Source organism: Orbicella franksi, chromosome 10 (genome assembly GCF_964199315.1).
Source record: "Orbicella franksi chromosome 10, jaOrbFran1.1, whole genome shotgun sequence".
NCBI classification, from domain to species: domain Eukaryota; kingdom Metazoa; phylum Cnidaria; class Anthozoa; order Scleractinia; family Merulinidae; genus Orbicella; species Orbicella franksi.
In genome coordinates this window covers 1,254,281-1,271,500 of record NC_138154.1, presented here as the reverse complement: position 1 = coordinate 1,271,500, position 17,220 = coordinate 1,254,281, and the positions used below count along the sequence as shown (strand labels likewise).

Below are 17,220 nucleotides of genomic sequence, written 5' to 3'. Positions count from 1 at the left end.
AAATGTCGTTGTTAACTGTAGCAATGCTAAACCACTTCATTCTGTGCTAGGTATTTTAGTCAACACTGTTGCATATCCACAGGATGACGCGAAGCACATTGAAATGGTTTTAAAAGGGATCACAGACACGTATCCCACAGTTCAGGTACATTTGGCAACACGTAGTGACCAAGTATTGGAGACTGCTAAAAAGTATAAAAATGTTGATGGTGTTAAAGTCGATGATGTAAAGGTGAGCAAAGGTTGGAACATTCTGATGAGTAAGGCATGTACTCCGTATGTTCGGCTTGCACGTGATGTGGTTCACTTCACATGGCTGACCCAAATTGAGAGGTAAATTCGTGTGATCAGTCAGACGCCAGATGTTGGAGTTGTTGGTGGATCATATCGTAACCTCTCTGGTCACTGGAAAGCAGGCTGCATGCAAACTACACTGAAAAACTTTGTTGTGGAATACCAGGAAGGCTATTATCACTCCAAAAATGGGTGTATGATCTGTAATTATCTGCAGGGTCCTTTCGTAACCAAGACAAATCTCTTGAAGTTTGACGAGAGTCTCCCAAATGAAGCGGTTTTTGAAGACTGGTTTCTGCGTGTTGTTGAAGATGGTAAACTGATAATGACATGTCCAGATGCTATGTATTTCACTACAGACTACACTGCATATCCCAAAACAACTGACAGAAAAGTGTGGACTCCTTTGGCTAAAAAGTGGGAGCTTAACCGGGTTTTACTTCCCCATGGCATCAAACAGTCATTTTCTTGTCAGGATATTGGTTTCACATGCAATGCCCATGGCGAGTTACTCCCAGTCTGCTGTCAGGAGGAATATGCCGATGCGTTGACTTTTTTCCAGAAGTTTACTGATGAACACAATGTTACATTTGAGATTGACACTGGCTCTACGTTAGGTGGTGTTAAGTTCAATGACCTTCTCCCATGGGATTTGGATGGTGATTTCATTGTTTTGTCCACAGATATTGATATCTTTCACAAAAGTGAAACAATCGAGTATTTCAAAAAAAATGGTTACGCCCTAAGTGGTTATACACCACCTAAGTATAACTCCCAAATGGGAAAACTTGTAAATGGGTATTTCAAAGTTGTTTTCAATGGATTTTACATCGACGTTTGGGGGATGTGGGATGTGACAAATACTCAATATCTTCCACCGGAGCTACGAAGGAAAGAAACTTTCACCAAGGCAAACATAAGAGGTAATTGGATTTACACAGCATTCAGTCCTGGTTTGTTTGGAAGGAACCGGTATGGAAGAGAAATCCTAAAACATTCGCAGTCATGGATCAAAACAGGATTAGCAAACAGTTATGCTGACGAGAAACCTGGCAAGTTTCAGCCTTGTCAGAAACCAAAACATCATGCATGCTTGCAGAATTTCCCAGGTGATGGTGACCTTCCAATTTTGGTCGACTAGCAAAGCTTTCAGTCAGAAGGGCAAGACCTGCGCCCATGAGCATGCAGCGCTGCTTCACTACATGTTATAACATCTTGCATTATAACAGTCAACAGCAAGTACACCATGCACTGGGCATGTGGGAAGCAACTTCTGATGTTTACAGTAACATAACTAAAATAGTGACTGGCTGGAAAAGAAGCATAGAGAATAAACCACACGTGTTTGTGTGGTTGGTCCAGACTATTTATAGGAAGGTCAAAGAGGTTGCCATGTTTGGTTTAGAACTTGGACAGTTGCAATGCAGGAAATGCTGATAGTAGTGGCATGCCATCACCCCATTGCACACAGTGTTGCATGTAGTGACCACATATTTATATTATAGCGTGCAGTCTTTTTGACCTACAGGACTCAATAATTGATAGACTGCAAAACAGTCATTTTTGGATGTTTTCAGAACGTTGGAACCTCGCGGGAGAAGCGTGCAAGCCTCACAAGGCATGTAAGGCGAGAAAACGACTGTTGGGTTTTCATACAATGAATTTGTTCTAAGCGGGGGTCGTATAATGTCACTGAGGTGACAGAAATTGCTTGAGAGCCCGACCCACATCTTATAGCGGTTATCAATCACACGCAACCTTCAGTGCAAAAGCGTCTAGACAAAACCTAAGTTTTGGTGGATGCCAATCATCTCTGCCTCGTTGCTGACTGTATGCTAAATTTATCTGAAAAAGTGAAACGTTGCGGTGGTCCACTCGTAAAAATTATCATCTTACTTTCGGTATGTACGGCTAGCTGACTAAATACATTGGCATTAAATATTCCTAGAAATCTATAAATGAAGACGTTTGACACGGTTTTCAACGGCCATTCTCGCATGCATAAATGAACCCGAGAGCAAGCAAATCTACACGCAAACAAATTATTTCTGCATGTACTTTTCCTGCTTTTCTTAAGGCTACAGACTGAACAATACTTAATTCTATAAAACTTATAACTTATTATCTTACAAAATTATAAGGTTTGTAAGACGTTTAAGTCTTGTTCAGTCCGTAGCCCCAAGACAAACATGTGCAGAAATAATTTGTTTGGGTGTAGATGTAGATTTGCTTGCTCTCCGGGTCATTCATGCATGCGAATGGCCATTGACCCAACCTGACCGTCTTCAGTCATAAACTTCAAGGAATATTTTATGCCAATGTATTTAGTGAGCTAGCCGTTCATACTGAAAGTAAAATGATAATTTTTACGAGTGGACTGCTGCTGAATCGCTCGCAAGTGCATCCAAGTCAATGTCGTCCATTTTCCCGTGAGAAGTACTGTCTTTACTGTGAAACTGGTACGGTGTCTATATCTTTTTGATGAGGTGTGAGTGACATTTGATGACAGGTTGCATCGGAATTAAACCGATGGGAATTTCCCATTGCTGAAAGAACAGGTAGTTTTGAACGAATTTAATATCTGCATGGTGGACAGTCGTATTTTTTAGCGTCTCTCCACATTCTTGCTTGCTGTTTTTAAACTCGCTCCACATCTTTCGTTCGAATATTGACGGTCGCCCGCGTTCGCAAAAATTACGACTGTTTTTGCAGTCTAAATAACTGAAGGCTTTTGTGCAAAATGCGCATATATAGCTTTTTGGGCCGATTTTTATTTTTTGCAGGATTGAGCTAATTTTTGGCAAACTGACTTGTTTTGATATGAAAAATTATTTAGCTCAATCCTGCAAAAAATAAAATTGGCCCAAACAGCTTTATACGCCCTTTTTGCACGAAGGCATTCAATTAAAAGGCTTTTTAGTGTATTTGGTAAATGAGTGACAAAAGTTTATTCAGTTGTCTGTCATTCCTGTACATATGTAAATACTTCCTGTCTGTGAGGTTCTGGCTTCATCTCAATAATAGTTGAAATTCTCTGATTGGTTCTGAGATTAGCTGTGCAGTTTTACGACGGAGGAAAAAAAATGACTTAATTCACTTTATCGTGTTTGGCTGGGAGCAGGCCAATTTATCACTTGGTGCCAATTAATTCACACATGTTCATTATTGACTCAGTCAAGAAACTAATGATTTATCATATGAAAGCTTAAGCAATAAAGATTTACACCACTTATGACATTTAAAAATTCTTTTAAATTGGACTTGCCTGAGTGACTAGCAATTGTGAGAAAATTCTCAAGTATTGTGCTAGTATGTAAGTCTATCAATTGGAGTGGCATTTACATGATTTACCTATACTTGTGGGACCTGTGTTTTGAAAGTGCAGTTTACAAGTTCATGTTCAGGTTGCCACGTAAATGCAACGCTATAACTAATTGCTAACTTTAACTTAAATACCATATTTCTCATTCAAATGCCAGACCCCATTTGAATGCCAGCCTCATAAAAATGCCTGGTCAAAACTAGGGAAAGATATTTGAATAAAATCAGAACAATACATTAAAGGTGTGTAGACATTCTGGGAAATTTTTGCTGAAAAATGTTATCACCTATCAGCTGTACAGTTGCTTATTTTAAAACCTACTTATCAAATAAACGTATGTATGCGTGTATGTATGTACGTATAGCACCTCGATTGTCATGCCACACAACACACCTATCATGTATTGTTCTGAATTTTGTCAAGTATCTTTCCCTGTAATCGTTTTTCTTTTTGGCAGTTGTGTGATGATTGCTTTGGAAGAAGCATGAAACTCTGAGTAGCAAGTAAATGTCTTGGACCAACTAATCCACTCTTTACTTCTGTTGTTATAAATTGTTCTTGTCTAACTATTGAGCACTCTAATGGTCGCTGAGGATCTTAACCTGCTATTCAGTTATGTTAATTAATTATATTTATTTATTTATTCATTTATTTATTTATTTATTTATTTATTTCTCGGACCATTAGTGGTATCTGCTAGAGGTCTAGCAATTCTCATGGAAAACCAAGGGTAAATGAAGGTTATCTTTCTATTTTTTGTTAACCTTAAATGAATCTAAACCCTTCCTTGAGACAATGGTTTTCATCTGCATTAGGAGTAAAATACAGCAAATCAATTTTAAAAGGATCAAGATGGCACTATCTTGCGTGCTAGAGACTGCCCATTGTATTCGCCAATAACATATCCTTTATTGAAAAAACTTTCTTGGCCAAAATGGCTGGATGTTGACTTGGGTCTCTATTCTTAAGAGTGCCTGCCCGTAAAAATCAGACAAATTCTTAATTTCGCGGCAAGGGTCGAAAATTCGATTTCGCTCATATTCCTATGGTAGATAGGCTAGGGTATTACAAAAACTACTGGATAGGTTTTTTTAGCAAAATATCCTTTTATTTCAAAGAAATATGCAAATTACCAAATTCCGTTAAAATCGTCATTTGACGTACCATTTTATTAAACAAGTTTGAGAGCTTCGCATGCAAAACCACATTCTTCCGTCTTTAAAACACTCAAATATTTTTGTACAATGTTTAATTGTGTACTGGGTTGATTTTAGGGAATGTTGCGGTTTTTGTTGGGTGCAAAATAATTAAATTTCGAAGACATGTATTTCATTCACTTAAAAGTACTTCGTAAAAATAATCGATCTTCACCATGTGCGAAACCTTCAAATGAATTAAGCTTCTGGTGGTTGAATCGCAGAAGGATGGTCTACAGATTCCTGTAAAAATTTCTTTGGGCAAATGATTGTGAGCGACGCGAGAGCTTTTCAAAGTACGTTAAAAATGCAGATATTTGACCATCCGTCGTCAAATTTCAATTTACGGGTTGGACAGATATTAGGGACCTTAAGATACGAGGACGGGAAGGCCAGGACGGCAACGGCAGTGGAGGCGGGAAACTTTCGTGGGTCCCGTCGTGTCGCCAAAAACAAAATGCTTAAGATGTGCATTTTCGCAAAGGACGGCGACGTCAATAATTCGAACCTCGTACAAACTGTTCACAGAAGCAATGAGATCCATTAGACTATAAAAGAGATGGTAGAAATCTTATCCTATTAGGCTCAAATGATAGTGAACAGCGATGCTGAATTTCTCTTTCTGTATAAGCGAAGCAAACATCTGTCAATATTTTAATAGAGAAACCATAATTTCCGTATGAAAAAATTAAACGAACAATCTGATCGACCTGCTTCAGATGGCTTTTAAGTTACCGCTAAAGCGTTTGGGAATTCTGTGGCCGAAGAATCCTGACTTTTGGTGAACGTTTGAATTTCCATCGGTAATTGTCAGTAACAAGCATCATAAAAATGAAACAAACGTTGCTTCAAGTTCCGGGTAGCATAAAAAAGTTAAACATCGGTTTGAAAATGTGTATTTTATTTGCTCGATAGATGCTCCATGTCATTCATTCTTACAACATTTTATCGACTGCACTTACACTGATGTATTCTCAATGCATACAGTTTGTATTGAGCTTGCACACTCGTGATAGCGTCTGAACAGTGACTGCAAAAACACAAACGAACAGACAAGGAATATTTTTATTCACAGTTTCGTATCTCAGCATAGTGTTCTACACTACAATCACGAAAACTGTGAACCTTGTAAACATTCCTATCAATATAACTGAAAATAAAGTCAATTAGAACAGTTATCGAGGCAAAACAAGAGCAAAATACTCACGTTTTCGTTACGACGGCTAGTCGGGCGAAATGGCGTCCTCGACGAGATGAGGCCGGCACATTCTCGTCCCCAGTGCTACTCGTCTTAAAATGTCGTTGACGAGTAGCTCTTGATGCACCCAAAAATTCGAATTTTTTCATTGGCTGACAAAAAATGAATGCGCAGCAGAAGTGAAAATTACAAAGCTCTACGCATTCCATTTTACTTCCGGCCCGAATGGCGGCACCTTCGCTCAGTTGACACAGGCGGGCTTTACGAAAAAAAAGCAAAACAAATGGTGACCATTCCCGATCGATCCGAAGGAATCATAAAAGTTTCCACGTAACCAAAGAAGTACATCGCCTGCAACGATGTAATTCTCGATCGTAATCATCGTCCTTTGTTGTAGCAGCGGAGAAGGTGGGAAGAAACGTTTAAAACTCTGAGAATCAACCAGCTAATACAACAATTACTTTGTCGCTGACCATACCCCAAGAAATCATAAAATTAAATTCGAACCGGCAGTGGGTTTCAAAAAACGTTTTTCTTCCTTTATGAAAAGCTCAAAAGGAAACTTACAGCCTGGTGAAAAGACGAAGAAATATCACTGTTGCTGAGCAAATGTGGCACTGGAAATGCGAAGGTGAGTTTTCTATCTCTGAAAGATCAAGCAGATCTGATTCTAGCAGTCCAAAATGTATTGAATGATATTAAATTGCCCAAATGAGTCAAAGGTCCGTGTTATAATACTCTGCTATGTACTTGGATGATGTAGCAAATGGTCTGAACATGAAATTTGGTTTGTTTCTTCCACAGATTGTTATGTATGTATCTGTTACTACGTGTACCTGTTAAGAAGCTTCTGCTGTTATAGATATATATAATATCTGTTTTTTAGCTCCCCTCTCTTTAATTATTGAGACGTCCCCTATAGTCTCCCCCCCAAAAAAACACGAACAAACCTTTTGTGGTCAGGCAAGAGTTTAGTTTGCTTTAGAGCCTCCACCCCAATTTTTTTTTTTAATAATTTACTTGTGGAAATGATGAGTAAAGGAAAATGACCATAGATGACCATAGCTGAAATTTGAGGCCCTTTCCTCTCTCCCCGCTTTAGTTAGGAAGCAACTGCAATTAGCAAAACTTTATTCCTTCACAATAACATTAATCAGTAAATAACAAAATTTATCATCAATGCAAATAACTGTGAACAAATATGGAGGCAATAATTATTATTTATATAACTGATGAACGAATCATCAGACTAGTGGGTTTCCAAATGTAATGTGGAAAGTCTACTAAAAGCAAATCAAACATTATAGGTGTACAGAGTTACATTAATATCCCCATAAGAAAAATATCATAATCTTTTGGTTAGCCTTTGAAAGATTATTTATTTCCTACCATTATTTACTATTCTTTGTTAATTTTCAGACCATAATAGTGCGACATAAATTCTTCGAAGGATAACAATATATGGATAATTCAAATAGGAATGTTGCTCTTGCGGTTCAATAAATAATACTGAAAAAAAGGAGATGGAGATAGAACCATCGTTAATAGTAAAGCTATGTGGTTGATGTTCTGATCAACCACAAGAAGTAGAAAGTATGCATTCGAGATTTGTTGTTGTACATGGTCGAATAACAGGCTGAAGAGCCTTATTATTAGCATGAAGTAACATGAATATTGTATTATTTCCCATTCATTTTGTTCATCCAGTTTCCTAAAAAAAAATCTTCCATAATGTGCACTGTGGCACACCAATATGAATCACTCTCTTCACACCAGGCACCTCTACATGTATACCAATGCCAGATACTAATTTTATAGTTACATCATTTTGGCTGTTTTATATTTTATATTTTTGGTGCAGTCGAACCTCGATTATCCGGACTTTTTCTCTAGTCCCAATTTTGTCATGAATATTTATTAGTCATGATCCGGTAATGGCTGCTACCAGAGCCCTCCGTTTCTCTGACTACGTGACCAAAAGAAACGGAGGCTCTGGTGACGAGAATGAGGACGGCAGAGAGATGAGTCGAGAGTTCTCGTGCGCATGCCCCGTTGAGTTAATGTACTTCCGGTAGCCGTCCTAGCTCGTCCCGTCCTGGTATCTTATGGTTAGCCATTCGTTTCAAAATTACAACAGGGTATACGCGGGTTTTTCTGCTGCGTATACTTGTTTACATACGTTACGTATGGGCTTTAAACCCATATATACGGCCATTTAGATCGCGTATATACGCATTTTTAAATGGCCATATATTCGCGTAAACTTAAGCGCGGGGATATGCGAAATAAATGCCCAAATATACGCGTCCTACCAGGACCCATATATAAGCGTGCTAAAATGCGCCTATATGCGGGTCTCGCAGATTACGTTGTATATGCCCTCACGAAAAGTGTTTGTTGACAGAATAGCCTCCATGTACATTGACCATGAAAAGCACCCGAAAACCGTTTTCCCGTCAGAATCTGAGGGTAAGTGTTGAAAATGGCGGTTCGACATCCTTTGTCCACTTCCTCCACGCCTTCTTTTGTTGTGTTTCGTGTGCTAGTTCGGCCTGTTACGCAGAAACAAGGCGGAAAGGTAAGTCAACACCATTATCTGGGAATTCAACTCCTAGTGATGCTCTGTTGAGGAGTAATATTTGTGTGTTATCCTTAGTATTATGCCGTTCCGCGATCGCTTGCAGAGCTCAGAAGAGAGCTCGGCATACCTGAGGAGATGAAGATTTTTAATGAAGACTTGAGAGAGTTGAAGGATGTTTCGTTGTTACGGTACGTAAGGTTAGAATACTAGCGTACGGAAAACATTTTTAAACTTAGATACAAGCTTAAATAAGTGACCCTGTATTCTGCAGTATTTATAGAAAGGGAAAATTCATTGAAGCTTATTCCTTTGTTTTGTTCTCTTTTGTTTTTAATTTCAGAGATGGAGATGTTCTTTATTATGGTGATGTAGAGCCCTCCACGCCAGCTATAAACAAGGAACAATCTGGTAGGTAATTAAGAAGAAATTAATTTTACGCTTACTCTTCTTGTGAAGGTCATGAGCTTAACTGCTTTTGTCTATGTGGTTTCAAAGACTTCATGTAACGTAAGTTACGTCTCTCTTTGCGAAACCTTTGAGAAGTACTCGTTGACAAGCTTGCAAACGCTGTCATAAAGAGGATTAGTTATTTGCCGGCAGTGTCAGATGTATTCTAACATTTAGAGATCCACCTGAGTAAATTCAGCTGATCTGGAGGAATGGTTCATCAACAGCTTTCTTCGTTAGAATTTTATTTTATTAAAAGTCATTAGAAACTGATATACAATCAGTTGGTTTCGTTCGTGGTGTTTTCAAGTACACTGTAGACTAGTGGCATTTCTCAGTTTTGACTTCTCAAAATTATGGATCATGTATAATGTATAATAATGTTGCGTAAAATTGATAAAATGGAATGCTTGTCTGGGTACATTCTGATATCAAGTTCCTTTAAAAAGGGGAATTTTGCAACATGTGTAAATGTAAGATTAAGATCCCACAGAGAGGATTTACTTACTGAACTTCCTAGTAGTTTTTGTTGTATGTATAAACTTTCTCGAGTTTACAATTACTCCATGATGGTAGATTTAAGGTGTGTGATGGGGTGTATAATTTAAAGAATCATGGTTCCCACTGAGTGTGAGGATGCAATATTCATATGGGTTGGAGATGAGCAATTTTACAGCCATGCTGAGCTTGTCCTGCCTTGTTTTTTTTTTTTATTTGAAAACTACATAAAGGCTATAAAGACTGTAAAAAGGGCAAAAACTAACTGGAGCTTATTTCCTGATTGGTAGTGTCTGATACTTTACGTAACATATTTGGCAATAGCCAACAAGAAGCAGTGGTCAGTTATGGTGCGACAATTGATAATGCTCTGGCGAATGTGAGCCATGTTATGAGAAGTTATGGGCAGAATGGACCAGTATCGAGGTGACAAAGAGCATCGTAAAGAGCAAGAACTCCTTACAGTCGGACCATGGGAACACCTCAGAAAAAACGCAGAGTGGTACTGGCACTTTTTTACAACACAGCTGCAGAAAGAAGTAAAGATGAGCCATGGTGTTACAAATCATTTAGAGAAATCTGGGAAGGCAACATTGAATATTCTGATCATAGCTCCGAGTCAGAAATTTTGAACACTATCTGTGTTGCTTACAATTCTTCTCCACCTACCAACAAGCCAAATATTACACCCTTGAAGCCAGAAGACATACGTTTTGTTCACAGAAAAAATGGTAAAGTCACCACAAGGCAATCTGCTGTGTACGATGGCCTGGGAATTTCATGCAACTATAGACAGGGTTGTATTTATATTGAAGTCGTTGTGGCAACTTCATGTACTGGTACCTGCACAAGTACTAGGCCTGTAAGTGCCATTACAAGATAAATTTGGTTTTGTGACATGAATGTTTCTTTCCCTTAGCTAAACATAGGGCTAACATTCCTACAGGCACATTGGGTTATAACTTTTTCTGACACTGTGACAAAAGTAATGCAGTGGGATGCATGAGTTTTTGTGTCTAGTGCGAAACACAGACACCATGAGAAAATGCTAAAATCCTCTGGTAAGTGCTTCATATATGGCAAATTATTACGTCATACGAATAAAGTTTCACTGAGGTTTCTCCTATGTGACACATTACATGAAGCATTCTTTACTGGGTACCAGGAGGGTAATATCATTGATAATCACTCGTAATCTCTTCGTGACCCAAAATAAACAACCAATGACAGTCGGAACCAATCGAATGTGTATTAGTAGAGACGATAATTGCGCCATCACCATGTGCTTTCCATGACAACTCCTGACAACTGCAAGAAAACTGATTACGACAATTTGCTTTCGTTGCAAGAAGTGGAGCTGGTCCAACAGGTTAAAGAGAGAGTAGTGATACGTGTGTGATACGAGTTGTCCTATCGGTAAGTTACCTTTTAATTTCTTACTTTTGTGATGAATTTCTTAAGACGTATTGTCTCAGTATGCCACAGCTTTCGAAGTATGTGTCAATCCGGCTGAATGAAAGGTTTCGAAAGGTGCTTCAAAGTTGAAGATCAAGGTACTTGGCGCCGAGAGAATCTCCATGCTGCAATTTTGCGACCATATGCGAAGAGGATACAGATTAAGCTTTATGAGCCCCATTTGGGGAAAGAAAAGCCCGTTATGGGAAATATTGAGCCCCTTTTGGGGATAACAAAGCCCGCTGAGGGATTAAATAAGCCCTGTCAGGGAAATGTAAACGGCAGAAAATCTTTCGCTGCTGAAGGATTTAGTGTGAAAATACCTTTCATTAGCCTAACATATATGAAAGCTGTGGCGATTTCCTTCCGACAAAGTCTTGTTAAATATCACCCAAGGGTCGTTTTTACTGAATCTTTCCATGCGATGGTTAGCACTGATGAGGAGGTGTGCTCGCCGTGTGAGAGAGTATTTGATAGACATTGCAAAGTACAGCAAAAACGTCATAGAGACCGAGAGCCCTCAAGATTACCGATAAAAAAGATTATGAGCTCCATGAAAAAGAGAAAAGCTAGACGCAAGCTGAAGCGCATTTTCAGTAAATCTACTCCTAAATCTTCAAGTTTGTACAAGTTAGCGACTGACTATAAGTTATGGTATGTAACATACGTACACAGATGCGACTGTTTTTTTACCAACTTTGTAAATCCTAAAAGATGGGCAGCAAACAAGTTGTTACAAAATAGTAAACAAGCAAGTATGCGTTGTTTAGTTGAGCACAAAACACTGAAATCATGTAGCTGTACCAAAAGATATTGTGTATCGAAAATGAAGCTTTTGATGTCCGGTGATATCAAGTTAAATCCAGGCCCTGAGCAAGATGTCTGTGATCAAACTGCGTTGTCAGTAAGTTCCACTTTATTGTTAAACTATCGATTACGTCAGCTGGGATTGAGACCTCTTGATGTTGGTGGTGCAGGTGACTGTTTTTTTAGAGCTGTGTCACATCAGTTGTATGGTGATTCAAGTCATCACCGGCACATAAGAGAAGTTGGTGTTCAATACCTCAGGGATAACCCTGAAAGTTTTATTGAAAGCAATACAGAGCATTCATGGAATGATTATTTAAGTAATATGTCAATGCAAGGTACATGGTGTGATGCACTAATTGTTCAAGCAGTTTGCAGAGTCTCAACATGTAAATATTTATATCATAGAATCCCATGAAAATTTTGCTGAGGTCACTTTGGTAGAGCCCAATCACTTATCACAACAGCCACCCGCAACATTATATTTAGGTCATGTAAATGAAGTACATTATGTATCAACAGTGCCATATAGCTCTGACTTAGAAAATCAGCATAGTAATAATCATTTGAAGTTAATAGAACAAAATGTTCTTTCTGAACAACCACATGTTAACATGAGTCGAAAAAGGAAACATGGTCCTTGCATGAGGAAATTTAGGTTAACTAATGAGACAAGTCAAAATAAGTCAAAAACTCCTGGGCAGAAACAAAAATGGAATGCTTACATGAAGCTTTACAAGAAAAAAAGGTCTGACAAAAAGAATCCAGGTTTTGAATGTGAAAATGAAATACAAAGTTCTGACACTGTAGAGAATCTAACCACTGGATGTCAGAGTGAAATATGTGAAGAAGCCACCACTAAAGAAACAACGAAGGGAAACAGAAAGAATCCAAGTTTTGAATGTGAAAATGAAATACAAAGTTCTGGCACTGTAGACAATCCAACCACTGGATGTCACGGTGAAATATGCGAACAAGCAACCACAAAAGAAACAAAGAAGGGAAATGGAAAAAATATGGATGATGTAATAAAAAGGTTTCACAACATTGTGTCCCAGGGCCCATTATATATCTGTAGCTGTTGTGACCAGCTGTGGTATAAACACAGTGTTTCCACTGCTGACAAAATAAGAAAATCAAATCCTACTGCTGTAACAGAAAAAGTATAAACAATAACAAGTGGTTGTGTAGAACATGCCAAAATTACTTAGTAAAGAACAAAGTTCCACCAGTTGCTCTTGTGAACGGAATGCAGTTTCCAGTAAAACCAGACTTTTTTGACCTGAATGAATTAGAATGTAGAAAAGAAATAGAAATAGCAGCCTGTACAGAGAGGAAGGAACCAAATTGCTAAGCTTACTAGTGATACTATCGAAGTAAAAGGTCTTACTCAAGCAGAATCTACACTGTTTGCTTTGCCACCGATCTGTACAACTTATAATCGACAAAGCAAAGTAGTTGAAAATGTAAGTCAGTAGACTGCCATGTTATTATTGATATTAGTTCCTTGTTTTGTTGTTGTTACTTCACAAGTTGGATGAAAGCTACTAAAATTTACACAAACTGTTTGTATATCTTATATATTACATGTACATTGTAGAATGACAAGAAAAGAATGACAACAGAATGTCAGTCAGTAAACAGCCACGTTATTATAGTAATTAATTCCTCTTTTTATTGTTGTTGTTAATTCACAAGTTGGATGAAAGCTATTCATTAGAGTTACAAAAACTGTTATTTACAAGTAGACTGGCAAAGCAAGAATGACGTCACAATGAATCTTACTTTAAGATTCACCTAGTTGCCTTGAAATAAAGTTGTGTTCAATTCATTTCATCGTTGGCACTGTGATGTTAAAAATAACAAATTCATAATAGTTAGCACTACTTCCAGAAGACCAACCTCTACTCATCCTTACTTTTCAATATCGCCTTCAACACGTTTGTTAGTTCAGGCCATTTTTCTTTGCTACACTGTTGGAGCTTCACATTATACCCCAGCCTCCACTCCTGTACTCTATGGCAGATAAATCCTAATTGCATTCACAAAGTCTAACGCAATCCTATATAATCATGTACACATTACTCTATTACCCTGCACTAGACACATGTACGCATTGCGGACCTATTTTTGTAAAATGAATCCCTAAAAGGTCCTGGCATTGCCCAGTCAGTGGATGTGGCCCTAGTTTCTGTTTCACCACTTCCACTCTGTAATAGGTGCAGGGAGACATGATGTCCTTTGGGACATTCAGCTCTCTCTCAATTCATTTTGTGTGCATAGATTCACTCACTCACATTCATCCACATCGTCCCAGCTGGGCCATGAGTCAGATGAAGATCAAAAATAATTTAACGAAACAAAACAGTTATGGACTGTGTAAAGGACTTGTGATGGCATTACGTGAAAATACCAATTGACAGTTTATAGTTTTCTGGCCTTTCCATTTCTCAGCAGATGATAATAATCACAATCAGTAATTTATAATTGTGTTGTCCCCAATATATATTTTTTGTAGGATGACAATGTAGGTGGTACATCAGCCATTACTTCCAGTACAAGCACAGCAGCAAGACAATCATCCCTCCACGATTATTTAGATTCACCTTATGCTGGCCGACCACAGTCTTCTAGACCTGAACAGATAAGGATTTCCCCCCACAGTGTTGGAATCAGTAGGTTTATACTATGAATGTTATTTTGCATTTGCCCACTGATAGTATCTTCCTTTAATTCTAGTGACTAACTACTGTAGTGATGATATTAAAAGCTACATTTATAACATATTCATACAATAAAAAAAGAAAATTTCATCAATAGATTGGTCTGAGTTTCCATGAGCTTCTGTTTTTTCAGAGGATAGAGTGTGTAATGCACTTGTCTATCAATTAACAGTGTCTCAAAAAAACATTCATATTGAGATCTAACTGAAAACAACTGTGGCATGTTTGGGTACAGTAATTCGTGTGTATGCATGTATACTGTATTAGTGTCAGTGACTGCTCTTAATTTGCCCAATTAAGACTTTTGTAAAGCCTTACCTTGGGCTGGGTGGTATGCCACCATGTTACAATGTTAAAGTTTGTACTGATTTGCAGAATTTAGACAGTCACTTGACAGATAATTATAAGAACCACCTTGCATTACCAGAATAGAAAGAATAAAAACAACTGAAGACCTAATTTAGTAACTTTCTTCTCCTTTTTTGGTTTAGATGATGCAGAGCAACCAGGTCCTAGTTATATGAATGGAAGTGCCAACATTATTCAGTCAGCATGCTCTGATGAATCTGAAGAAAGTAAAGTGGAAATCCTGAGAGAGATGTTCCCTGATAAGGATGGGGAACAAATTAAAATAGCTCTCAGACAAGCTCAGAATGATGTAAGAGTTGCAGTCAATAAACTTCTCTTTGGAGTAATAAAAGGTGTGATTTATAACTATAGAGAGTAATTAGGAATAGTTACCATTAGCACCTTTTTGTGCTTAATCTGTTTCAAAACTCTAATCTTGATGAAAATGCAAAACATTTCTATTTCTACTTGTTACAACTATTGTAATGATGTGACTGACTTGATACAACAGCTGATTCACTTTATTGTAGATGAACTTAGGATTACATGTTGCAAGTGTTGTGACATAGTAAATGCCATGATTTATGACATGTAGCACTTGAAAAGCTGACACATTTAAATGCAATATACATTTAGTGGATGACATTTTCTTCATCTCAGTACAAACTGACTAGCACAGTTAAGACATGAAATAAACATTTTATGCAAAACATTATAGCTCCATTTTATTGTTATGTTTGTGGTCAGTTTATATCGAGATGACAATTCATTAATTACTATTATCTTTCTTACTGAAATACAGCAACTGCATGTGATTCTGATGATGACAATGGTGATCAAGATGAGTGGCTTTGGAATACCCCTTTGGCAGCCTTACCGATTATGAGGACAGATAATGCTGTCATGTCCCTCAAAAAGTTTACCGCTGAAGCTTTAAAGCCCTTTGGATGTGACATGGATGTGCACGTGTACAGGAATACTGACCTCCTGAAGCAAATGCTGAGAAAATACAAGAATCCTGGGTTTGATATAACCAGGCCACTGTGTGTTGAATTTGTGGATGAATTAGGGGTAGATGCAGGTGGTGTTTGTTACATAATCAGCTTGTGTAGTTCGATTCATTCTATCACCTTTCAGGCATAGTCATAATGTAGAGTGTTTGATAATTAGCATGCATTGTCCCGCAAGCCCAAATATATGCAGAGACGCTTCTGGAACTTTCTATTATTTACATAAGCATCAAAACTTGTAGGTTTAGCTCGAGATTTCATTCATTATCAGTGTGTGTGTAAGCAATAAAACTTTTGCCATCCGGAGTAGTTAACATGGTGTCAGGATTTTACAAACCCAGCCAAGACTAACGTCGACAGCGATCACCGCCAGCTTTTCGGAAAGATAAATTCTTTCAATTCACAATGGCTGAATTGGAGCATTTACCAGCGCCCAAAAGAAACTTCTCGCCGGGCCCCGAATGTTACCAAAAGTGCTTAGATTGGGTTGAGGAATGTGAACTCCTTTTGAATGGTCTGTTAGCTTCGAAGAGCAAAGCCGTGAAAGCAAATTATGTTCTCGTTTGGGAAGGAAAAACTGGAAGAACGGACATAAAGTCACTGAATCTCACCACGGAACAGAAGTGAGATCCAAGCGTGTTGTTAAAAAAGTTCGTGGAGTGGACAAAGCCGAAATCCAACGCACTCACAGCCGCATCAAACTTCCGCCGCCTGGAGCAAGGTGATCTTAGCCTTGCAGAGTACATTGACAAAGCCACTATTCTGTGCGACCAGTGTGAATATCCTCCAGAAGCCCGCGATCGACTACTTCGGGATGCAATAGTAATTGGGCTACGCTCCAAAGAGGCCTATTACAAGTGCATTGAAAAAGGCTTAGCATTGATGCTGGAAGAGGCAATAGAAATCGCTCAGAATCAGGATGCCACAGCACACCAGGTTGGTTACATGCGACTGGAATTCAAAGGCGATCCACTGCAAATGGAAGTTCATAAACTCCAAGGAAACAGGCAGACAGGAGCCAAGTGGAGCAGACAGCAGCCCCAAAGACCCGGTTCCAACGATCAGCCCCATAGGACAGGTTCCAAGGATCAGAAACAAGTTAAGTCCAAAAGAGAAAGTTGTTTCAACTGTGAAGCAAAACCGTCACATCCCAAAAGTGAGTGTCCCGCAAAGAACGCAAAGTGCTTCAAGTGTGGGAAGGAAGGGCATTACAGTTCTGTGTGCAGATCAAAGAGTAAAGATGCACGTGTCAATGAGTTACAAGTCCAGTCTGCAACAGCTCCCGAGTGTGTGGACTGCGTACTGCATGAATACGAGCCAGTTTACTTCAACGCGCCTATT

General features: G+C 38.5%; 3 protein-coding genes across 15 annotated transcripts in view; 2 read left to right on the top strand and 1 right to left on the bottom strand.

The window, feature by feature from the left end:
• LOC145501360 (uncharacterized) overlaps window positions 1-17,220 on the bottom strand; it is an 82,338-nt gene that overhangs the window by 19,343 nt on the left and 45,775 nt on the right. The window lies entirely within an intron of this gene.
• Window positions 422-17,220, top strand: part of LOC145501352 (uncharacterized) — a 20,412-nt gene continuing 3,613 nt past the window's right edge. Inside the window, exons 1-4 of one of the 6 annotated variants that reach the window (XM_081480843.1) lie at window positions 10,009-10,398; window positions 14,317-14,473; window positions 15,013-15,222; window positions 15,672-15,940. In XM_081480843.1, the coding sequence (XP_081336969.1) occupies window positions 10,009-10,398; window positions 14,317-14,473; window positions 15,013-15,222; window positions 15,672-15,940 (1,026 nt within the window). The other 5 variants (XM_081480842.1, XR_014051226.1, XR_014051225.1 and 2 more) reach the window with 5 other exon arrangements.
• On the top strand, window positions 6,661-9,966 carry LOC145501366 (uncharacterized). Its single transcript, XM_081480858.1, has 4 exons — window positions 6,661-8,588; window positions 8,667-8,779; window positions 8,932-8,999; window positions 9,827-9,966. The coding sequence occupies exons 1-4, from the start codon at window positions 8,493-8,495 to the stop codon at window positions 9,964-9,966; spliced, it is 417 nt and encodes a 138-aa protein (XP_081336984.1). The 5' UTR covers window positions 6,661-8,492.

What these genes read in the sequence shown, in the direction of transcription:
- LOC145501366 (XM_081480858.1), top strand. Translation starts at nt 8,493, where the DNA reads ATGGCGGTTCGACATCCTTTGTCCACTTCCTCCACGCCTTCTTTTGTT. An exon ending in AAGGATGTTTCGTTGTTACG is followed by an intron (nt 8,780 to 8,931) that starts GTACGTAAGGTT and finishes TTTTAATTTCAG; the next exon opens with AGATGGAGATGTTCTTTATT. An exon ending in TATAAACAAGGAACAATCTG is followed by an intron (nt 9,000 to 9,826) that starts GTAGGTAATTAA and finishes CCTGATTGGTAG; the next exon opens with TGTCTGATACTTTACGTAAC.